At 39.7% G+C, this 24,759-nt stretch overlaps 1 protein-coding gene across 1 annotated transcript in view; it reads left to right on the plus strand.

Annotated features, from left to right (window-relative positions):
* Nucleotides 1-17,756, plus strand: part of ZNF608 (zinc finger protein 608) — an 81,257-nt gene extending 63,501 nt beyond the window's left edge. The window contains exons 4-9 of the mRNA XM_010401297.3: nt 9,456-9,543; nt 10,009-12,460; nt 14,219-14,636; nt 15,181-15,353; nt 16,280-16,433; nt 17,671-17,756. Of these exons, the coding sequence (XP_010399599.1) occupies nt 9,456-9,543; nt 10,009-12,460; nt 14,219-14,636; nt 15,181-15,353; nt 16,280-16,433; nt 17,671-17,756 (3,371 nt within the window). The remainder of the gene's footprint in view (nt 1-9,455; nt 9,544-10,008; nt 12,461-14,218; nt 14,637-15,180; nt 15,354-16,279; nt 16,434-17,670) is intronic.
* Nucleotides 17,757-24,759: the final 7,003 nt, after the last annotated feature.

The following is a 24,759-nucleotide window of genomic DNA, read 5'->3' on the forward strand; positions in this document are numbered from 1 at the left end:
TAGTTACTCTACTGTTTGATAAATAATTGTACCAGTGTTTGCACCTGGCAGCACTTTATCATGATGTACAGCACTGGGAAACTAATCACCAAAGACACCTGAAGGTTTATAGGTACGTTTTGTCATCTGTTATTTGCTTGGGTTTTACTCAAGTTCCCACAGTAGCAGAGTTCAGAGCTGGGACAAAAACTTCTATTGAGATATCCTAATACTCGCCTTAGGAAGAAAAAAAGTGTATGAGCTCCTTACGAGGTTTTGGGGTTTTTGTCGGGTTTTTTTTATACATTTACACACACGCATACTGACATAAATTTATACCAGCTTCCCCATTTCTGCAGCTGTTTCTCAACAGTCTGCTGATGAAAACAGTATTTCTGTGGTCTGATGTCTGAGAAGAAGAATAGAAATGAGGCAGATAATTCTTAAAAGGAACTCCTGAATGCTTGTCTGAGTGAGAAAAAAATGGTTTTGGTTTTCCCTTTTTTGGCCCTACTTCTTGTGTTGAAACAATAGCTCTTTCCCCCATGCTCCAGGCTTGTTTTGCTTTGCTATTTACTTGCTTTTAAGGGAGAAACAGTTTGGGAGAGAAGTAAGTAGCTGAAGAGTTCCTGTAATTAATATAGAGTGCAGGAAGCAAGTGTGACAGATTAGTTGAAAAGCCCTGTGTTCTGTTGCTTATCTCAAGTGACATATGGTCCTGGAGTACAAGCAAAGGCAGTGGATTGTGGGGCTTCTTTTCCTTTTGCTCTACAAGAAGTCAGAAGAGTGTCCATGTGTTCAACAGGCCAGCAACAGAGGAGCTGAAATAACACTCCTTGAGAAGTGAATGGGAAACTCAGGGGATTACAGAACAGCATTTACTTCTTCTAAAATTGAGACTCTGACACTTCTCAGTGTCAGGCTATGTGAATCACAGTTATGATTACTGAAGTAAAAAAGAAAAAAATCTGCTAGAAACAAAATACTTTATTTCTGAAACAGATATGCTTTTCTTCAGAACACACAGATGTTAAATGATTTTCAACTCGCATTTTTAGTATCAGCTGAAATAAAGTAAGACTGCAGTTTTATTCTCAAGCTGTGGTGAAACATTGAAGCTGTTCAGTTACTCTGGCCAAAGAAAAGGTAAGGGCTGCACAAAAACTAACTCTTTAGTTGTACTCCAGAGGTCAGAAGCCTATGGTTAGTTTATAATAACATTAATTGCACATTTTCCTGTAAACACTGCAGTCATGTGGTCTGACATTCAAGAGATGTAACAGCAATTTATCCAAAAGTTTTCCTGGTCCTGCCAAATTCTAATCACTTTTATATAAATCTGGCAGGAAAAAATTATGTGGGTTGCTGTGGCTTCATAGATTTCAAAATCACCACTCTAAGTAGCTCATATTTTAGTAGAAATATTTAGTTGTGGATAAATCAACAAGCCATTTTGGACCCAATCTGATGTAATTTCTGGTGTACTACCCAGTTTTCATTGAGTCTTTTATTGGTCTTCTAATGACTGTGAATTTTAGCCTTGGATTTGATTAGGACCATTCATATTTCTTTCAGCTCTCCATTTGCATCTAGATCTTGGTCACTGGTTATTTGTTAGGCAGGCCATCTTTAGAAGAAATATATACACTGGAAAAAATACAACTATCATTATAATGAATAAGGGACACGAGCTCTTTAATTAGATGCTGCCCTGTTTTCCAGAGCCAGCCTGACCCCAGCATTTCAGTCATAGCTTTGTCCAAAGAAACTACCATTTCAGCTTACCCTCAGCTACATGTCTTCCTAACATGCTGGGGTTTTTTTATACTAAATCTGGAAGAGGATAATGTTGCTAGGGAGGCAGGAAAAAGAAATGAAACCAGAGCTTCTTTTAGCTGACCATTCAACTGAATATTGACCACCTGTCTTCCTGAGAAAGAAATAGATGGTGGTGAATAAGCTAGAGTCTAGTTTTCCAAGAAGTTCAATGATTTTCCCAAATCAATACAGCCCATCAGGCTTCAGAACAAAGGATGTGGGAGACATGACAGTGATGGAAGTGGCTTGTGTTCTTTTGTGTATCAAGCACATGGGCTCATGGGGAAACAGGATTTCTTCAGTTATTTCAGCGTTTATTCTTTTATATGCACTGGGATAAACTTCTAGATTAAGAAAATCTATTACAGTAATTATTAGGTGGGATTAAAAAGTTGTCTGCTTGATGGCCCAGATCCATGTTTCCAAGAGCTATTCCTCACTGTATATTTGCTGCTTCTTGTTTGAATGTAAATTGGAATATGTAATGCATGTTGAGGGAATAGGTTCTATATAACAGCTACTTTCAAACCAGGGTGGTAGTTCCCCCTTTCAATATGACCTTAATTTTACCAATAACTTCATAATGAAACGAAAAGAAAGGGTATGACATTCAAATAAACTATCCATGAAATTTAGGTTGTCATTACTCAGAATTTACTGGAAATCACACAGATCTAATCTTACTCTGTTACGCCATTGCAGAAACTACTGTAGTTTGTAGCCCAGCTTTAGCCACCAGCAGGGCAACATTAACTAAAATAGCAGGGTTTAGGCTCTCAGCCCTATAACCTTTAAACTTCCTATGCTTTCATAAAGTACAGAATGCAGAATTAACACCACAGCTAAGTGCCTCAGCAGTTTATGACTATACCAGACGTGTTTCATTACTCTTCTTTTCCTTGATGCTATCCAATCTTCTCATCTTCATTGCTGTACAGTATTTGTTCAGATAAAGTCCAGTGCCCAGGATGACTAATTGCAGATCTGTGCTCCAGATGGTCTGATTACAGGATGTGGTTAAAGTGACTTTTCAAACATTCACTGCAGCAATAGGGTTCTCAAAAAAGCCCCCCAAAAATCCCACCAACAAAACAGAACAAAAAAAGCCAACCCGACAGTCTTGCATTTTCAGGCCACCTGACAATAATTACATTCTCAGGCTGACTGATGTTGATGCCTGTTACATGTGCACCTGCTGTAGATGTAGTTAAGTTCTTGTGCCATGCTAGACAGAGAGTGTGATTAAAGTAGTAAATAAACTGTACGTCTCCCAGATCAGCATTCAGTGTATAAGATGTGGCTTCATACGTAGAATGTTTGCTGTTAATTTTAGATTACTTTCTGGATGGAAGCAATCAAGGAGAAATAAGCCATTTGCATTGCAAGTCTAATATAAACATTGTACTGTGTTTTTTCTGCTTGGATGAATTGCAGGTGTATATGTGGATGTGGGATTGATGATGATGTGGCGGATATGTTGGTTGTGAGGCAAATGAGTTACACTGCTTTTACTAAACCAGTGGCAACAAAAAAGTTGAGATAATCCTAAGAATATAGATTTTCATCTTGCAGCTTTTTGCACTTCATATCCTTTTAGTATTGTTAGAAAATGATGTCAAATATGTGGGACCAAAAAAATTGCAATGCCACATGCAGAATAACACATGTTTAATCAATGGTGGTGGTGTACTCACTGATGACAAATATGCCATGGTTTGGCTATCCCAGGCATGTTGCAGAGCCGCACAGGCATGTCTGTGTTATTTGTACTTGGCATGGCTGGGACAAAAGGAAAATCAAATTTGACTTGCAAACAAATCTGTAGATTCACTAGTCACAAAGATACAAGGAATTGATTTTACTTAATTTTACATCAAGTAATGATATGATGCTTCTCTATACCAGGGATTGCATCTCAGCCTTGAAGAACTGCTATGCCACAGAGATTTTTGCCACAAGGATTTATTTATCATATTAACCTTTTAAAGAAGTAATCTTATTAAAAAATTCTGCAAAGGGTGGTATACTTTGGAGATCTTCCTGTGGCATCAGCAAAAGTTGTTTTAAAATATACTCAGGATAGTAAAGGTGTAGTAGGCAGAACTGTTAATTTCGGAATTTTGACCACAGAGGAATCCATTTATGTTAAAGTGTAAGTGACTTATGTGAATTTTAAAATATACATGACTTTTTAAACATACATGACTTTTGATGACTGAAAAGCAGACAAATCATTCCTAGTTTTGAGAGATCATTTAAATATTCTTCAACAAGTCAGTTACAAAAGTGTTCAGAAAGAGTTTGAGCAGATCTGCTTTCTCCAGAATTTTGCAGATACTTATGGCCAGATTCTTTACTAAGAGCAGAGGGAGCAGCTCCTTTTACAAAAATGAAGGCTTACCCATTCTGTCTTCTGAGTTTCCTGATAAAATAATCAGCTTGAACTAAACCAGGATTTTGTAGCATTTGCTGTGGGTCTGAACACAAAAGCAGTCTATGCTGTAAAAATTAAGTCAGGCTTTCCAGTCTGATATAGTTGAGTAGCGTCTACTTGTATTGGAATTTGAACATGTTTGTTTTCTTAAGCCAGTGTTTTTAAAAGCTGGGGCCTGCATTTAGGATAGTAATGTGATAATTTGATTCCTCACCACATGATCTCATTTTCAAAGTTTTGAATACAAACATAAAAATTCTTGGCTTATGTTCATTGCAGAAAAGAGAGTCAAGAAATCAAAGAGATTAGTATCTGTTTTAGACTAGATACTTCAGGGGTTTTTTGTCTTTAAATGAAGGAACATCTGCAAGAGTGTAAATGTGTCTGCTAAAAGTGTGGGGCCAGAGCAGTCCATATGAACAGTACCCTTGCCTGGTACTGAAAATGCCTTTGATTGTGATGTTTTTATGTCAAATAGCACATCTGCATTTCTTAGCAACAAGTTTAGTTACTTCATTTCCAATTTGTGATGACATAGTTCATTCTATGACATATAGTTAATACTAAATAGCAAATTTTGATTCCAGTCTTTGTTATGCAGTCACTGAAAAGGAGGAAGTGGGGGGGGGGAAGAAGAGATACATTATATACACAGAACTCATTAAAAGTGTTTTTTTCTATAGGTTTCTGAAATTATTTTCTTACATACCGCTTTTGTGGCACACGACCTTTAATCCCATAATAAAATTCAAGTACAAATTGTCACAGTTGTTTTGTACATTTTATCTATCACAAGTGCTTACGTAAAATGGCTTTGTGCTCCTACAGGCATGGGTTAGTTCTTCCTGTCTGGGAAATTTTTTGCCATAAACATTGTGGTTATGATTATGATGAGTAAAGAAAAAGAGCTCATAATGGTACCTGTACTGTGAAGGAAAAAAGCAAAATACAGCATCTCTTCTTACTCCTAAAAGGCTAATGACATCACCTTTGATGTTAAAGGAGGAGCTTCTATGGACAGTGGTGGGCACCAGGTGACATCCTGGGTGTACCACTGTCATGCCTTAATGCTTTTGTGTATGAGCATGCCTTGGCTAGTAATGGATTTTGGCAGAAAAACTACAGTAGGTGAACTGTAAAACTTCTGGGTAACGTGACCCCATTTTCTTACATTATAACACCATGTTTTAATTCCCACACATAAAATATTCATTACTTACTATGTCTACTCTTTAATGATAAAGGGTAGCCTGGGTAGTAACTTCAGAACTTCTAATTCTAATATTCTATTTTGCTTTCATTTAGGACACATGACACTGAAGACTGCAGAAATTATTGCTAATTTTGGATATACTGTAACTGTGAATAGTTACATAGTTTGCAAACGGAATGATAATCCAAATTAAACCAAAAAATGTATACCCTTATTTTGGGAACATAAGTTTTTCTCTATTACACCTAATTCTTGTGAACTGTGCTCTGGTAATTGGTTAAACTCTTTGAGTTGACACCCTTACTTGCTCAAAGAAACATTGGCATGTAGTATATAGTCACTGTTGTTTGATCCAACCTCACAAGAACAGAATTAGATATTTGGCTAGGTTTCCTCCTAAATTAGAATCTTAGAGAGTCCAAATACCCTTAGGTACATTTCATTACAAACATCTGAATTTTTTCCCATTCTTCAGTAATAACTATTTTAAAAAGTTTAGCCTCTTGAGCTTGTCTTAAGGTGAAAATTCATCTTTGCATTCAGACAATATGAAACCTGTGGCCTCCTCAGACTGCACGTTCTCTCTTGTTCAGGAAATGTTAAATAAATTATTGCTACATGATGGGTAGTCTAATGTAATAGGAAGTCCCATTATAGTGACTTTTTATGACTTGACACAGCCCTGGAGAGGATTGGTCCTGTATGTGATATGTTCCTTCACAAGGTTGGAGGGGGTGCGTGGGCACACACATGCACAGAGGAGCTGGAACGACCCGGAGAAGGGTTGGTGCATCTCTGAGTGCATGGCCATCGTACTCATGGGTGATCCTTGGAGCTGAGCTGGACACTGCTCTAGCTCTGCCTCTGGGACAGCTCAGGCTCAGCAGAGGTTCTTGGTTTGAGCTTGAAGTCCTTGCCAGGACAAACAGTACACCCTGACTTAGAAGAATAATCCTTTCTCTTCAGCACTGCATCAAGGACTTTGTGTGGATTACCAACTCGGTCATCTCCACTTTAATTTTCCGGTGCCTTGGTCTAATAAGCCTCCACCAGTTGCACGTTTCCTTAGATCAGTCCTACCTCCCATGTTACTTATATTCTCCTCACCCATTTCTACGATAATCTTAGAGGAGTAAATGAGCTACCTTCCCTGCCAGTTCTGTGGAATCTTACTTGGAGCTGAGCAATGTGCTGTCCATTAGGGAAAGGAAATGTATTCCTTGCCACAGCTTCTCTAACACAGCGTGGAGATTAATATTCTCTCCTACTTGCACGGGATCTTTGCTAAGTGTAACAAATTTAACGAGAGTTAAATTGTATATATATGTACATATAGTATGTATATGTAAGTATATATATGTATTCATGCTATACGTAGCAGACTTTAAGGAAGGAACTTGTGTTTGCTTTTGAAACACTGACTTTCTTACACTGGAAGGTCATTTAACTGCCTTCTTAGAATTACTGAAATATGTATTGATTTCAGGGGCTTTTATTATTTTCACTATTCTGTGCCTTCTACCTTGCCCTCTTTTCTATCAATAGGTAACAGACTATCCCTAGGTCTGGTATATAAATTAATAAATGAATAAAGTACATGTAGAGATCAGCAAGATTACAAATATCAAGAAAGATGGATGCTTAGGTCAGAATAAACCTTCACTAACACTGCCCCCCCCGCCCCCAAACAAATGAAAAGAAAAGAAACAAACCCCAACTCAAAAAATCCCCACAAAAATAACAATTACTTTTTTAAAAATGGATAAAGGTGAACTAGCTAGGGAAGAATAAATGGCACAGACAGCTCATCAGTATTACTCTGTGGGATGTCAGAGAGCTCTCCTTGCTTGGTACATTAAGGAGACTGGACAAACATTGGTATGTGGGCTGGAGGGAACAACTGTGTTGCTGCAGATAGATGGGCTGCATGCCATAACAGAATTTACCGGTGGAAAATACTCATGATTTTCACTTGAAGCCTTACAGAGTCACAGATGACAAGCTGTTGTAGTGGAAGGAAGGCATCAAGGCTGCCAGAGAAACACCTTTATAATCTCTCCTCTCGAGGGTGTGAATGGCAAGTGGGAACATAGCTTGGAGTTGCTCATTGTAAGAAATCCCATTTCCACTGACAGCCATTTCCTCTTGGATGTACTGGATTGTTCTCCTCTTCCTCCTCCTCCTCCTCCCTGAACCCCAGCACCCCCTGGCTGCCTTCATGCCTACACAGGGGGCAAGATAAAGCAGCCTTGGTGTCTTTGCAGGCTGCCTAGTTTGCCTAAGTCATAAAAATACAGCATGGCATTTTAACCCTGATCACAGAATCACAGAGTCAGTTACGCTGGGAAGGACATCTGAGACCATGGAGTCCAACCTATGACCCAACACCCCCCTGTCGAGTAGACCATGGGACTGAGTGCCACATCCAGTCTCTCCTTAAACACCTCCACCATGATCCTTCTAGGTACTCAAAGCCTGGCTCTGACACTGGCTGGAAGTGCTATTTGTCTTTCATGCTTCAGACCAATTCACCCCAGTGTACAAAATTCCAGTTGCGTAATCACAATGAAAAACCATATGGGGGATAAATTTTAAATCTGCTACAGAGAATTTTCAAGGAAATCCCTTCTTCCCTGGTACCTCTGCTAAGAACATTTAAAATACTTCCCTGCTGCTAAAAGAACCCTGAGGAAATGAGCAGCTGGTTGTGTGTTAACTTCACCTCACTTCAGCAGAGAGCGATGATTTTAGTGCAAAATTAGAAATTGCGCTGGTAAGACAAAGAGAAAAGATGGGCTGGAAACATTCTGGCACAATGCCATCTTCGTATCTGTTACAGACGCTGCAGATAGAATAAGGGAAGTGCAGAGGAAAAGCAAGGCTGTCAGCTGCAAGTTGGTGTCTTCACGCCTCTCATATATTTGGAACATTTTGTATTGTGCCTTCCTTTGTTAGATGACATGTATTTTTTATTTCAGTGTGTTTTCTAATGAGAAGAGATGTCTGGTTCAATAATACTACCTTGTGTTTATCTACGGCAGTTAATGAATTAAAGGGGTCATTATGCTGGCTAGTCCATAAATATGATGGCAAATTATGTGAAGAAGCATTTGAGGGCAACCTGAAAACATTTGAATGGCACCCCCTGCATTTATTTTCCTGTTACTTACAATAACCTTACCATTTACAAATTTTACAGGGATAATTCAAATAAAACAAAATTAGAATTCTGCTTTAGGCAGGCAAATTTGCATTTAATAAAAGTCATAAGTGGAAAAGCAATTAAATTACAGTAGGTTTTTTAAAGGATCCCTCTTCCTATATAAATATGTATCGCAATTACTCTTAACCTTCACTGCTGTATGGTTGAAGTTTCATGTCTAGTCCCTCACTTCCCTCTCAGAAGCAAAGGCAAGGCAAATAATACATTTTTCCAGATATATCTACTGAACAAAACTTGCAGTGCATACATGTGTGTGTTTGTATGTTTGGATATGAGTAATTTCAAGTAAATAGAAGCATCATTATCATATTGTTCAAAGCAAAGCAGATTATTCTTCTCAGTCACCTTCTGATTTAAACACTGTAACTGGTGCTTAGTTTATGCTGGCTGGCTGCCAAGTGAAAGCAATTATGTGCAATAACAGCAAAATTAAGAGGTGAGTGTTGCTGTTTTACAGCAGGACATGGCAAAACCCATTTCCTTCTGTCATCTGTATCTTGATTACACACACACAGTCACACAGGCAAGCTGTCTTACACACACATGCGTGCACACATTCTTGTTCTTTGTCGTTTGCTGTCTTTCCTGTGGGTTTTAACTTGAGGTCACTGAAACCAGAAAAGAGGAAGAATACAGACCAGAGTGTTTGAAAGCAAATGAGAATAAATATCTTACTTTGTGGGGGAAGGACAGAAAAAAAAAAAAAAAGAAGAAAATAAAAGAGCAAAACAAAAAGCCTATCCCAGTTATTGTTCTAACTGTGATAATTGTTTTTTGGTCACTGACAGGTGTCCTAGTGGTAAACGTTACATGGAGGAACAAGACTTACGTGGGAACACTGTTGGACTGCACAAAGCATGACTGGGCCCCTCCTAGGTAGGCAAACATTCTGAGTCTGTTTTTTCTCTGCTGTATTTTAACCCCTAATCTCAGGCAAGAGACGGTACAGAGATTAATAAAACACAACTGGTTATAATTGAAAACATGCACCAGCGAAACGAATAGTTCTCTGTTCCAGGGTGAAATGTGGGGTGGAAGTTCTTTTTTATTTTACTTTTGTGTTTTTGAGAGGGGAGGGGAAATACATGGGATTCAGTCAGAGAGCAGTTAATTTCAAAATACATTTCTTAAGTTAACAAAATTTTTTGCTCCATTGTTCTAATTAGCCGTCCTTGCCATTTTTGTCCTTTTTTCATGTCTTTGCCTTTGACACTGTAATATTCTCATTTGTCAGAAGAACATCTTTCCTTTAACATGTGACGGTCCTCTTATGAGACGTGGTGGTGGTGGTTTTTTTTTTTAGTTCACGGCTCCTGCTGATGAAATCTATTGTTTGCACAGGTTTTGTGAATCGCCAACGAGCGACCTGGAAATGCGTGGAGGACGGGGCAGGGGGAAGCGGGCAAGGTCCGCTGCAGCTGCGGCTGTACCTGGGAATGATGCGAGTTTTGCAGAGTCCAGAGGACTTCAGAATAAAAATCGAGGTGGTGCCAATGGGAAGGGGAGGAGGGGCAGCCTTAACGCAAGTGGGCGCAGAACACCCCCAAACTGCGCCATGGACGAAGTCAAAGCCAGCCCCTCGTCCACAAACAAGAGGAAATCTAAGCCTCCTATGGAGCTAGATTTGAACTCCAGTTCAGAGGACAATAAGTCTGGAAAACGCATTCGTACTAACTCTAGAAGCACTCCTACCACCCCACAGGGGAAACCTGAGGCTACTTTTTTGGACCAAGGCTGCTCTTCCCCAGTGTTGATTGACTGTCCTCACCCCAACTGCAACAAGAAGTACAAGCACATTAATGGATTGCGTTACCATCAGGCTCATGCACACTTAGACCCAGAAAACAAACTGGAGTTTGAGCCTGACAGTGAAGACAAAATTTCAGACTGCGAGGAAGCACTGAGTAATGTGGCACTTGAATGCAGTGAGCAAAGCACAAATTTGCCAGGCTTTGATCCGCTAAAAGCACCGACATCTCCTTCCTCCATTGCTACCCCAGGGACCCCCAAGGGAAAAAGGGAACTGACCAGCAATGGCCCTGGTTCAGTTATCAGTTCCAAAACTGGCAAGAATTCTGGCAAAAAGAAGGGTCTGAACAGTGAATTGAACAGCCTTCCGGTAATTTCTAACATGGCAGCCACACTGGATAATTGCTCAGTAGCAGATGGCAATTTGCAAACCGAAATGCCGAAATTGGAGGCTGAAGGGTTAATTGACAAGAAGAGTTCGGGTGATAAAGGGAAGAAATCGAACAATTGCAAAGTGGATAAAAACCTTTCCAAACTGAAAACAGCCAGGCCCATTGCCCCAGCGCCAGCACCAACTCCTCCCCAGTTAATAGCTATACCTACTACAGCCTTTACAACCACCACTACAGGGACAATACCAGGACTGCCCTCTCTAACAACTACTATTGTTCAGGCTACACCAAAGAGCCCTCCACTGAAACCTATTCAACCAAAGCCCACAATTATGGGAGAGCCAAGCACTGTAAACCCAGCTCTCACATCACTCAAAGACAAGAAGAAAAAGGAGAAGCGAAAGCTGAAGGACAAAGAAAGCAAAGAGACGGGCAGCCCCAAGATGGATTCTAAGCTGGGGAAGCTGGAGGATTCAAAAGGGTCTGGAAAAGACTTATCTGGACATTTTTTAAAGGACCATCTCAACAAGAATGAAGTGCTAGCTAATGGACTGTCAGAGTCTCAAGAGAGCAGGATGGCAAGTATTAAGGCTGAAGCTGATAAAGTTTACACATTCACAGACAATGCGCCCAGCCCTTCCATAGGGAGTGCCTCCAGGATGGAATGCAGCACTTTGGTGAATGGACAATCTGCCATGGCCCCACTGCACGTGTTGACACAGAATGGTGCAGACAGCACGGCCGCTAAAACCAACAGCCCTGCTTACTCAGATATTTCTGATGCAGCTGATGATGGTGGCTCTGACAGCAGGTCAGAGGGCATGAGGTCAAAGGCCAGCTCTCCATCAGATATTATTTCTAATAAAGATGGTGTTGTAAAAGGACATTCTTCAACCACAGCACAATCAGCTCAAGCAAAAGAGTCTCATTCTCCCTATTACCATGGCTACGATCCTTATTATTCCCCAAGTTACTTGCACTCTGGACAGGTCAGTGCCCCAGCAGCTGGGAACAACAGTACCCCACAGGGGCTGAAGATTAAAAAAGAGGCTGAGGAAGAGGCTGAAAAGAAAGAGAAGGCAGAATCGTCAGATGCCAAGAAAAGCGAAAGCACTTCCTCTAATTTGCAGCCACAACACCAGTCAGTAATAACTCAAAGACACCCTGCACTTGCTCAGTCACTTTATTATGGACAGTATGCCTATGGGCTCTATATGGACCAAAAGTCCTTAATGGCCTCCAACCCTGCTTACAGGCAGCAGTATGAAAAATATTATGAGGACCAGAGACTAGCAGAACAGAAAATAGCACAAAGTGGGAGGGACTGTGAAAGGAAGAATGACCCCCCCTTGAAGGAGATTGGGAAGGATGACAACAAGCAAAAAAATATTCCATCTGCTACTATTTCAAAGGCCCCTTCAACTCCAGAGTCCAGCAAAAATAACACTAAAATAGGGTCTTCAGTTCCTAACAAAGGTGAGGAGACAAGCAAATCACAGATCCTTTCCAATCACCAGCAGCAGCTTCAGTCTGACACTTTCAAAGCCAAACAAATGGAAAACCACCAGCTTATAAAGGAGGCTGTGGAGATGAAATCTGTTATGGACTCCATGAAGCAAACAGGAGTAGATCCAACCACAAGATTTAAACAGGTAAGATCACAGGAAATGGAACAAGAGTGTCTTGGTTTATCTTTTAAGTCATGTGAGATTTTCTCCCTGATTCTGCTATGTTCTTCTGCCTCTGCAGCCAAACAAACTCCACCATCCTTTTTTCATGCTGGATGGTATTGTAGTCTGTGAATAAACCTTCCAGATGAGCTGTTTGAAAAGAACAAAAAAATAAATTAAAAAGTCTAGTGAGGTGGTGACAGAACCCAGGCTTAAGACCTGAATAGACTATTTTAAATTATATGCATGAATAAAATAGAATTAGATTTCTCTTTTAGATGTAAATTCTAAGCATTTTGCTTAGTTCAGAAATGAGAAATTTCAAGCAAAATAAGCAGCTTTCATTGTAAGAGGACTTAAAGTAGATTTGAAACATGGTTTGAAGTGTTTCTTTTTCTTGTTAAATGACAGTTGGCATTTACTAAAGATGGGTGAGCTGGTTCTTTGAAGAGTTGGCTTAAAGCACAGCTCTTTATCTTAACCCAAGGTGACCTTTCTGAAGCAGTTAAGTTCCCCTTCTCTCCTCAACCAACCTCAAGCCCCTACAGACCTACACAATGGATGAAATCCTCTCTCCATTGAAGTCAGCTATAGTTTTGCCATTGACTTCAGTGTAACCAGAATTTTATCCAGTGGCTTCATGCTGACCTTCGTAGATGTCACATTGCCTTCATTTGAGGCAATGCCACTGTCTCCGTGCTCTGAACTGGAGCCTCAATGCTCGGTGCTTTCATGTTCTGGTCTATGGTACATCCCAGACTTCACCCTTACGGGCTGTCTTTCAAGGTACAGTGGGGTCAGGGGAGTGGGAGTAGCAAGCTCTAAAGGAAGTGGGATGGTACAGCCCTAAGCAGGAGAAGATTTCTGCTGATTCAAGTGAGTATTTGAACCAGACTGTCCAAGTGTTTAGTTGTGTGCTTATATTTCTGTGGCATGTGCCATAACTGTCTGTCAGTCGGAGAAAATGTTTACAGTTAGCTCTTCCGTATACTGTATTAGAAAAAGAAGTCTTTCTGTTACTTCTCCATACCAATTTGCTGTGGTGCTGTAAAGAACTCACATACCTAATTCTATCACGTTTATAAACTAGTCTGTGTAATATATTACATAAAAAAGTATTTACAGTGCCCAGTACATGTTCATTAAACCATGTGATCCTGATCCAGTAAATACTTCCCCATCTGTAACTTTACGAACTTGTCAGCTGAAAAAGTCTGCTTTAATGTCTGACTTCCACTGATTCCTGGATGTTTGTAATGTCAGAGGCAGTATTAGGATCTTTCCAGCTAGATCAGCTTTTCATGTGCATTGTTCCAGGTATTCTAAGTGCTCTGGCATATCATTAGCCAGCTCTAATTTTGTGGTTCACAGATACTTTTTCCTCTCTAGTGGGAAAAATCTCTCCGTGGGCTTTAATTAAAATGTTTTATGAATAACATGGTCTCAGAACTTTATTACATTGCATATGTATTTCATTATTAAACTAGTTAAAGGCATGAAGGAGGATATAAGATGAAGCAATTGAATTAAATTTTGATAATAGACTCTTGCTCCTTCATGGGAATATTGGTTTGACTTTGAGCTCGAGGCACTCTGTAGCAAGCAATCCTCTCCTCTATGTAATAGGGATATGGTATTAAAGCAGCTATTAAAAATACATTAACTGAAATATGGGAAATATCAATAACAAACTTAGTTCTACGTCCAAGTTCAGAACAATCTTTTTCTCCTCTGTATTAGGATCCAGATTCACGAACATGGCATCATTATGTCTATCAGCCCAAATACCTTGATCAGCAAAAATCAGAAGAACTTGATCGTGAGAAAAAGTTAAAAGAAGACAGCCCTAGAAAAACACCTAACAAGGAAAGTTCCCTGCCTAACCTTCCTGTCTCATTAGCAAGCATTAAAGAGGAGCCTAAAGAGGTCAAGCGTTCTGATTCTCAATCAGTGGATGAGAGCAAGATAAAAAACGATGATCAAAAGACTCCTGTAAATTGGAAGGACTCTCGGGGTGCTAGAGTAGCAGTTTCCTCACCAATGAGTCAGCATCAGTCATACATCCAGTACTTGCATGCTTATCCGTATCCACAGATGTACGATCCCAACCATCCAGCCTATCGCGCAGTCTCTCCTGTCCTAATGCACAGCTATCCTGGTATGTATTCTGAAATTCGTCTTGCGCTCTAGTTAAGATTTGCATCCTCACGTTCGCAAAATCTGCATTTTAATATTTCTGTTAGTAGCTAGGGTAAATTAGAAATTTCATGGGTGACGTTGTGTTGCTTGTGCTTCCACTAGGGAAAGTTCTGTAGATGAAACTGATTTAATACAAGATGTTCCTTTTATGAACTCTCAAGTTTCTCAACACTTGACAGTCTGCTGTTGCTGTTAGACTGACAGGTAGTTTATTGCCTATAAAAATATTCTAAGCACTTACTGTCAGAACCATTATAGTTACTATTCCTTTTACTTAAAGAGGACCCATAAATGTCTGAAATGGCTATCAACTCAACCCTCTTTATAACCTCCATTCATCAGGGTAAATTAGGTAATATGAAATTGAAGAGCAGCGGTGCCATTTGGTAGTCATGTGATCTACTTTTGATGTTATTCTCAGTTCTGACATTGTGTCCTCCTACCCTGATAAAATAAAAATGTAAAAACAGTAACTTGATGTGGTATTTATTGTTTACCTGCAGGGGCCTATCTCTCTCCAGGATTTCATTATCCAGTTTATGGGAAGATGTCAGGGAGAGAAGAGGCAGAGAAGGTCAATACCAGCCCAAGCATCAATGCAAAATCAACCACTGAGTCCAAAGCACTGGATTTGCTCCAGCAGCATGCCAACCAGTATCGCAGCAAGTCACCTGTTGTAAGGCTTCGTCCATTCTTACTGAAGAGTTTTACGTACAGGGAGGGGTAGAGCAGGAACGTAATCATAGGAAGCACACAATCTGTCATCAAGCTGTGAATGCATGATTCTTCTTTATAGTACTGCTTACAGTAAAAGCAATTTATAGTCAGGATGCTTCTGTGGCATGAACGGGTAGTGACACACACATCTAACACAGTTCTGTGCTGAGTTTTCCTATCTTGAATGGACTCATACAGAAATACAGATTCAGAGAGACCTCCTGGTGCACAGATTTTTGCAGTTAAACAGGAAACTCCTGCCTGGAAACAGATAATGAAATGAAAAGTTGGGCTATGGGATTTGATAATATCCCCTCCTTGTATTTGCCAAGAATTCACATTTTCCAAGTAGCTGATTACCAGCCCCATTTCTGAAGATTTACAAACAAGATTTACAAAGTTGGAACAAATACTATTATCTCACTTTCAGATAAGTTGGTGCTGGTTTTAATTGTGAACAAATCACTGACTTTCATTCTATTTTTAAAAAGGTTTTTCTACTATTCAGTCAAACTTGATCCCCAGAACGTTTTAGAAGATTGAGGATTTATTAACATCCCTTTTCAGCAGCTCACCTAGGTTGCTCAGGCATTGGCAAGCCAGCCGAGCTTCAGGGAGCCCAAAACTAGAAATCACTGTGGTGTCTTCAAGATGCAGTGTGTTGCCCCAAAATCTCTGTGCATTGGGAAATCTTCCATTAGCCAGAAAGGCTAGCATTAGACTAGAATCAAGTGCAAATACTCCAGTAGAGATACTTCTTCAGAAAAAAATTAGCTTAATCATTTGGATTCAAAAGGTTTTTGACAGGTACTAGCACATGGTTTTGTTGTGATTTCATCCCTTCTAAAATTCTCACATCAGTTTTATTTCAATTTCTATTACTAGCCTGTGGAAAAATCACCAGCTGAGCGTGAACGGGAAGCAGAAAGGGAGCGAGACCGCCATTCTCCTTTCAGCCAGCGGCATCTCCACACACACCACCATACACATGTTGGAATGGGCTACCCCCTTATACCTGGACAGTATGACCCATTTCAAGGTGAGCAGAAAATTTTCAGTGGATGGGATTGGTTTGCCTCATGGAATTGTTGCCTTGACATTGGAAATCATGCCTACATTAAGCATTTTGAATGGAGATCCTGTTGTTAAATCAGAAGTGCTTTACACTTAGGAAGGGTTAAAAATTCACGGCATGTGCTAGCAATAAATTAATAGCTTCATGCCTGAGAAATACCAAGTTTTGTTTCCAAAACTGAGTGTCAGAGCATTATTAAAGATGTATGAGTTAGGCTGTCATCCACATGAATGTTTTGATTCCTCCCACAAACTGACATTAACTGGCTGAAACACAGTAAAAAATCCAAACCAAACAACCTCCTTTTTGTATAATTAGGATTGTGTAAGCAATGGAGGAAGTGTAGCAAAGACAAAAGCTTTTTATACTGAACATATTTTATGTACAAGGCATTGCAGTCACAAGGGTTTGTGCTTGTTATAATTTGACTGTTTGAAAGAGGAGTCTTTGTATTTTGGCAAATGCCATGCACAAAGTTCAGTCAGGGAAAAAGCAGCACAGTGAGATACGATTTATTCTCCCTAGGTTTTATACCAGTCTTTGAATGTTTTTTCTCTAACCGTGGACTCTAGCTGAATTAAAAGGAGGTTTCCTCCCATGCAGCAAAGTATGTGCTACCACAATTGGTGGCTAAATGACATTTCTTCTTTACATTCACTTGGTGCCTCAGTACTTATTTTTCCTGTGTAAAAATCTTGACATTTCTCAGTGTGATTCAATGATTCCATATGCCTTTTGGGATGCATTATGCTTGTTCAGTAGCAAAACTGTAAAAATGGTAAGTTATTATGAATGTATTGTATCCTGAGCAGCTGGCATGTCGTTTCTGTAATTCACTGTGACTTTTGATTCTTGTTGTTTCCTGGTACCTATTATTTCTACTGAGCTTCCTATTCATGAACTCATACAAACCACTTAGCATCATGCAGTGCAGTATTTGGAACGAAGTAAGTCAAAATGCTGTAATTTCTTCTAGAATATCTATCAAAGACAATTCACTTTATTACAGAAAGGTATATTGATCATACTGGGCAGGCTGTCTTAACAATGTTCCCTGCAATATTTGCCATTTATGTAGTGTTAACCCCCGCCACATTTTCTGGCTGTTTGCTTTAGAGATCCTTCCTACCATTTCTCTGAGCACAAAAATCCATTAAAACCAGACGTACATCAGCATTCCTTTGTTTTTTCTTTCCCTCAGGATTGACCTCTGCTGCCCTTGTTGCCACTCAGCAGGTGGCTGCACAGGCATCTGCATCTGGTATGTTTCCTGCACAAAGAAGGTAAATAGACAATAAATTATATATCGTAACATAGACAGGAGAAAGCAAATCATAGAGTTTTTAGCCTGATAGTGTGCATTTCCTTGTACAACACAGTTTTTAAGGTTGAGGAAAAGCTTGGTACTTTGGGTTAATTGCAGTTTTGTTCTCCTTAGAATGACATTTTGTCCTTCCTTAGTTGTGTTCTTTAACTGTAACATAGGTCATTAAGAAAGAACAAGTAGTCTGTCTTCTGACATTTTCCACAGAGTGTGTTTTAAGGATTGGTATTAAGAGAAAACAAGAGATTATGAAATACTATATAAGATCCAAATTTTTAATGAAATTATTTTAAAATTAATGTTCAGTTGACTACATGAATGACCAGAATAACTTAGTATTTTATCTATTCTGCAAGTTGGCCTGGTTTGCTGATCTTGCTTTCAGGGAGGTTTGTTTGGGAGCCTGTTAGAAATGGCTTCATATTTAAGTTACACACCCATTTCACACATTTGCCTCTCAGTTATTTACTAGGTTGTCAAGAGGAAAACTTCTGTATCATGATAATCCCATATCCAGTGAAAATCCCAAAGCATCTTTTAACATTAGGGTTTTGTTCATAGCTGCCATATTAAACCTCAGAGTTTAATGTATTAAATAGAACTGTGAAGGTCCCTGTTACAGGTGTCTGTCTGCAAGCTGATGCTGAAACAAGCAACCATTAGCTGGAATTATTTGAGTAAGAAAGGTTTGTAGCCCTGAAAGAGCTGATGGATGATAGGGTATCAGAACAGAGGATAAATCCTGGCACAGGTTACTTCTTAGGATGTGGTTCCTGGTAGGGGAGGGATGAGGACACAGCTTGGTGTCTTTTCTTCTTGGGTTTGAGAATACTTGTACAGATTTCATTTCATGATGCATTCAAAGTGCAGGACAAAAAGTGTGAGGAAAGGATGCTGCTTACTAAAACCTTTTTCCTTCTCTTTTCAGAGAATGATGAATTTGGGGATGAACATTGTCATGTGACTGGATCACATGAGGAAGCGCTTTATTACAGACATCAGTTCCATGGTGTTAATTTGAAATGCCTTAATGGCAGGCAAAAACCAGTCATTTCATTTTTGTAAATTGCAGATTTTATCACAGAGTAACAAATGTTGCTGTAATTAGACTTCTGTTTTTATATATATATATATATGCGTATATATATATATACATATATATATAAAAATATATATATATTCTTTACTTTTTTTGTATCAGTACCAAGGCTCGCACACAGGGTCTGCTGCTAAGTTGCGAACCACACACTAAATGGAGATATGTATTTGTCATGTTTAGAAGGCGTTAACTGCAAAAGGCTGTTTGTTTCTTTTCTCTTCTTCTTCCCTTTCTTTTTCTTCTCTCTTTTTTCCTTTCCAATTGTAAATAAATAATGTTATGTATCAGTGTGCCTGAACCTTGCATACCCTTCTGGTATTTCCCACAAGCTCTCAGAGAGGCTAACTGTGATGACACTTTGGTACAATGTAGATGTCTATTTGGTGGTTCCTATTAAGATGCATCAGTGTAAAATGTTACTGTATTCACTGTTTCATTGTAATTGTGTATTGTGAAAAATATACCTTTGGAAGGCATGGGGATTCTAGTACCACAAAAACTGTGTTGTATATAATGTATAGATTTTAAATGGAGATAATGAGCATCTGTGAATAATGAAATGTCTTTTTTGATAATCTTGAATGGCAGATAACCTAATAGCCTGCATACGAGAAGACATCTGTGATTGTTCTATTACTTGAATAGTCCTGCAGTCTTTTTTTTAATGTTTACAATTACCCAGATTTAGAGGAGAGACTTTAATGCCATTACCTGTTTACTTGTTTTATGCTGTAACCTAGTTTATTTTATGTAAAACCTATATCAAATGCTTTCATTTTTTTACTTGCCTTAAATAATTTGGCAATCAGAATAATGAAAAAAAAAATTGATTTTTTAAAAAATTTTATTTTATTTTTCTTTTTTGATTTCTGGGTGTCTATGAGCCACTTTGAAAGATGTGTCATAGCTGTAGATAGCAGAGGCTGCAGCAATGGCACAGCTCCTAGTCGTGCTCCTGCTGGGCCTGTGCCATTGTCCTCTCCCAGCGGGCAATGCAGGGTCCAAGCCAGATGGCAGATGGACCTCTTTCAGTTGACCCTGATAGGCTCAAAAAAGGCCCATGGTAACACTTTGGATGGTATTAGTGGAACTGAAGTCTCTAATACCTGTTTTAGAGCAGCTCTGTATGCTACAAATTATAGGCAATTTTTTTCCTATTATATCTGTATTGCCCTTCCCCCCAAAAATGAGTAGATGCCTAAAAACAGAGGACCTGTCAATTAAAAAAAAAATAAAATTCCTTTGCTGTGTTTAACCAGCATTACCACAAAATAAATGTTTTATGTGGCTATACCACCTGTTTTGTTACAATGCAGTTAACACAGTACACAGTAACATGAAATCACTAATCATGATGTGAAAAAAAATGAGATTTACTGGACAGGTTTTTGAGGCTTTAACTTTTTTCCTTTTTTGCATATCCCAGTTACATTGATTGTCAAAACGGCTTTTTAAAGTTTTACTGGGCTTTTTTGTTTTGTGTTTGTTGGGGTTTTTTTGACAGGGTGAATTACTGCAAGTTAAAGGTTGTTCTTGAAGTTGGTTCCGTTTCTTCTACCTTGTGAATACTTAATACAGAAGGATGAATTAAAGATTCCCAACAGACAAGCACACTTGGACTTTTATATTACTATGATGAATCTGCCATTAATATTGCTATAATTGTTTTATTTTTATAGGCATAAAATCAGTTCCCTTAGTGAATAGTTATAAGGTTTATTGATTTTTACTACACATCATTCATCTGTGGCTTACTATTATTGTCTTGTTCTGAACACATTCAGAAGTCTCACAGTGGTGACATACTACAAGTTAGCCTCAAAAATGGGAAGGAAGGGTTGTTTTCTTTGAAAAAGGGGATATTGTGAATGCAGGGCTCTTGAAATAATAAATGCCTTATTACTTCTATAGTAAAGGCTCAGATGGCTTTTGTGTTGAAATGTACCATTGACTTTTGTTTTTTTCCACCTAAACCATTAATGCTACCACAGCAAAACAGATCTTATAAATTCACACTACTGGTGATTTTGAATTAGTGTGGTTTGAGTGTCAAAAGTAACTGGAATGAATTACTCTTATTGATACAGAGTAAGCAACGGTTAAAATTACAATAATGTTATAGCTTTATTGTATCTTTGAAGTCTGTAAGAGTGGCTAACATCTATTGCCGTTTATTGTCTTCTTCCACTTAAGATTATTTTGTCTTTCATCTAGCTTCATAGCTTTCTTTTTGGTTTAACACTCTCCATACTGACCTCCCTAAAGGCTGTGATACAGTGTCACACTCTCTGGTTCAGCATGGTCTGAAGCCAAAGGGTATCCCCCCATGTCTGAGCACTGACGTGCAGCTGCCAAGGTCATCTCACCACTTGTATGAGCATCCAAAGGCAGAGCAAACTGAAGCAGTAATACAAGGACGGCAATTTATACACCAGGGAACTAAGAGCTGCAGAGTCTGGTCACTGAAAAGGGGTAGCAGAAGCATTACAATGCAGATACATTTGCACTCTGTTTACCACAGGATGGAATTACACTTTTTGCTACCTCTAGCTGACCTCTACCACCCTGTCGTTCCAGCAGCAGCTAACAGTGACCTTGCTTCTGTCTTTCACCCAGATGCTGCTGGATGTCTTGCAAAGGTGAAGTAGGGCTTATGCAGTACACTCATTTGAGTTTCTAGTCTGTCCATGTAAATGCAGCTAGAGAAATGAAAGGTTTGTCAGTGCAAGCCCATCACCCAGACTCAAAAACCCAGCCAGGGAGCTACTGCCTTGGATAGTTGCAGTGGCAGAAAAATGGATGTGAACAGCAAAGGGGTGTGGGGTGCTTTTTGAGCTACCATGTAGCTCTAGGGGCTGAAACAGGACTGGGATCTAACCAACTGAGCTGGCTGGCTACCAGGGCTAACCTAGAGCTGGTGAAAATGGGGGCTAGAAGAAACAAAACTTCAGTTCTGTAATTTTGGATTGCCTGGTGGCCTTGAGGAACACCTGAGAAGTCACAGAGCTAATTCTGTGCCATGCATCCCCTCCTTTCTTCTGATAGATGCACTGGTTGGGTTTAACCACTTGGTCACTTGTCACACTTGTCACTCTGCTGTCAGAACAAGGACCTCCAAAGGACATGAATTTAGAGCATCCCTGAATCCATTCTAAAATGCACACGAGGGATTGTTGACAGCAAAAAAAATTGGCATAAACAAAGGACACTACAGTGCCTTTCTACAACTCTCCACCCTGGCTCTTCTCAGGGAACCAGTGAGAGTCAGGCAGGGAGTCTAATTCATATTTCCTTCTGGCATCAGAGTCTTGCCACTATCACAACTGACAAAGGTACTGTCCTCATGTTTCTTTCTCAGAACCTCACTCCAGTGTTTGCTTGCCACACACTCTCTCCTCTTTTCTCCTCTCCCCTCTCCCCTCTCTGTGTCACTTGCTAGCTTAATGAGCCCTCCCTCTTACATCCATCTGATATCATCAAAACTCTATTTTCACATCTAAAAGCTTTCTGCATACATTTGTGAGCTTGACCCTTGATTAGTTCTCTCTCTTTTTATCACAATTTGTCCATTGACCTGTGCCTTTTTTTCTATCTTAGACTGTGTTAATGTATCCTGCCTCTCTTTAGCCTACAGTGTTTGGGACACAGAACATGTCTCACTTCAAATTCATATAGCATAGCTCATATTTATAGCTACCTCTTAGTAATAGCTACAGCACCTCGTAGATGATAGCACAAGATGCCATGAGTAGCTAGGAGAGACCTCTGTTAACAAGGAGCTTAAGGTAAATGACAAAAAAATCACAGTTTTCAAAGGTATTTTGAAACCATCCAATGACTCAAAATTGTGAATGATACGAAGCCCACATAGGAAGTCTGAGCCTTTATCTCCCTGCATCAGAGAGAACTGGAGACATACAGTCATTACTTAATGTGCCAGCTTTGTTCTGCTTTAGAAAGAGAGCGCTGATTTCAGCTTTAGCACTTAGCTCTCTGTACTAAACACCCTATAGCATTGCTGTGAACTACAGCTCTCTCTCGGGAATTTTTTTTTTTCCTAGGTCAGTATTTCCTACATTCTCATGGCTTCAGCCTTTTTTGCAAGGTTGGCTGTTTTTTCTTTCTTTTTTCTTTCTTTTCTTTTTTCTTATCTTTGGAGGGTGTGAGTCTTACTGTTACCAAGAAATGCAAAAGGGTTTTCATTCAGGAGAGGAGACATCAGCTGAAGTTGTGCATGTTCCAGTGGTGGGGTGATAGACACCAGTAAAATTCTTACACTGGCTGTTAGTAATTTTTGTGCAACATATGCTAAATAGGGCTTTGAACCTCAGTAGCAACTCTGAAATTTCTCATCTGGACTGATAAACTACCAAACTGAAGGACTGAGCAAAGGTAATTATTACTTGCAGCCTAGAAATATTTGTCATGAAGAAAACTTAATCTCCACAATAACATGATAGAGAAATGTTCTGGGGACTATGAAAGCAGATTTTACTATAAACATATGAACTCCTGCAGAGCCAGCTGATACTGTAGTTCAGTCCCAGTAGCCTCACAGATGTTTTAGCAGCATTCTGTGGTCATTTTGAATGGCATAATGATGTATGTTAATTAATTACATGATATCTATCATTTGAGTTTGCTGATGGTAGGATGGTGCTTGCTTACTGCTTTGAACACAATGCTACAGGATTTCCTCATGAAACAGCGCAGCAATGCCTTATAAAAAGTAGAATTAGATCAGTAGGCAAAGGCCCTCTGAAAGCCTGCTTAAACCCTCAATACGGGGGACTAATTTCAAGCCATCCATCTTCACAAGTAAATTACTTCTGCTCTTTTAATTGTTTCCACGGCCCTGAGGGTATTACCAAGCCTTGCTCGCCCCGCCCAGCCACCCACGGAGCTTGCTCTCCCCACCCCTTCTCGGTGACCCAGGACTCCTATTTCAGTCCAAGCTGTTCGTCCCTGGCTCAGGGACACGGATGCCTTGGGCTAGTGCTGTACCCTGGTTGTCTTTCCCTTGGCTGGGGGCAGTGGGGTGGGACCTGCCAGCCTCCAGAAGGCCCCAGCCCTGGCTACACCTTCAGAACGAACAAGAATGTGCAGTTTCTGCTCTTAAGGGATTTGTGTTTACGCTGTTTCTTACAGAACATTATGCAGGGAAAGGGCTTCAGTAAGACCCCTGCTAATATTTTCTTAAATAGACAAATGTAAGGTTAAAGAGGAATTTTGTCTTTATATGTTTCAAATCAAACATTGGAAATGAGGTGTGGAATAAAAAGCCCCAGACTGAAGAACCCCCTACATAGTTAACAACCGCCATGAAAAAAACAGACCTTTTTCCCTTAGTTTTTAACCCTTCTTTCCTCAATAGTATAAACTTGTGTTTGAGAGTCCAAGTGACACTAGAAATAGGGTACAGGAGCATTTTTTTCCTCTCTCCTTTCAGTGAGAGTGACTGAAAGGGACAATTAGCTGTAAAAGGAGCTGGCTCTTAATACATGTACTCAAACTAGACACCTTCTGTATACAGAACGTGTTTCTTATTAACGAATTCCCTATTCAGCAGCGGTCAGCTCTGCTGGCTGCTTCAGCAAGCTAACTGGCTCCTTCCTTTGGGTCTCTCTGTTCCCCAGAAGAGAGTGGGAGGCACCACATCAAGGGCTACATGGACTGCAAAAACAGCTGAAATTTCTGCTCTTCCTTTGCTTATAAAAGCCAGAGCAAGGCTTTTTATAATTTCCTTTTGTCCATACCTTTCCCCACTCTGTCACTAAGTCAGTTTAAGTATTTGCAGTGATGAGCCTCATCAAGCCACTGATTTTCAAGTAGAGCCCCAGACAGAAAAGGTCATTAAAATGTCAATG

The sequence above is a fragment of the Corvus cornix genome, chromosome Z (assembly GCF_000738735.6).
Source record: "Corvus cornix cornix isolate S_Up_H32 chromosome Z, ASM73873v5, whole genome shotgun sequence".
In the NCBI taxonomy this organism is placed as follows: Eukaryota; Metazoa; Chordata; class Aves; order Passeriformes; family Corvidae; genus Corvus; species Corvus cornix.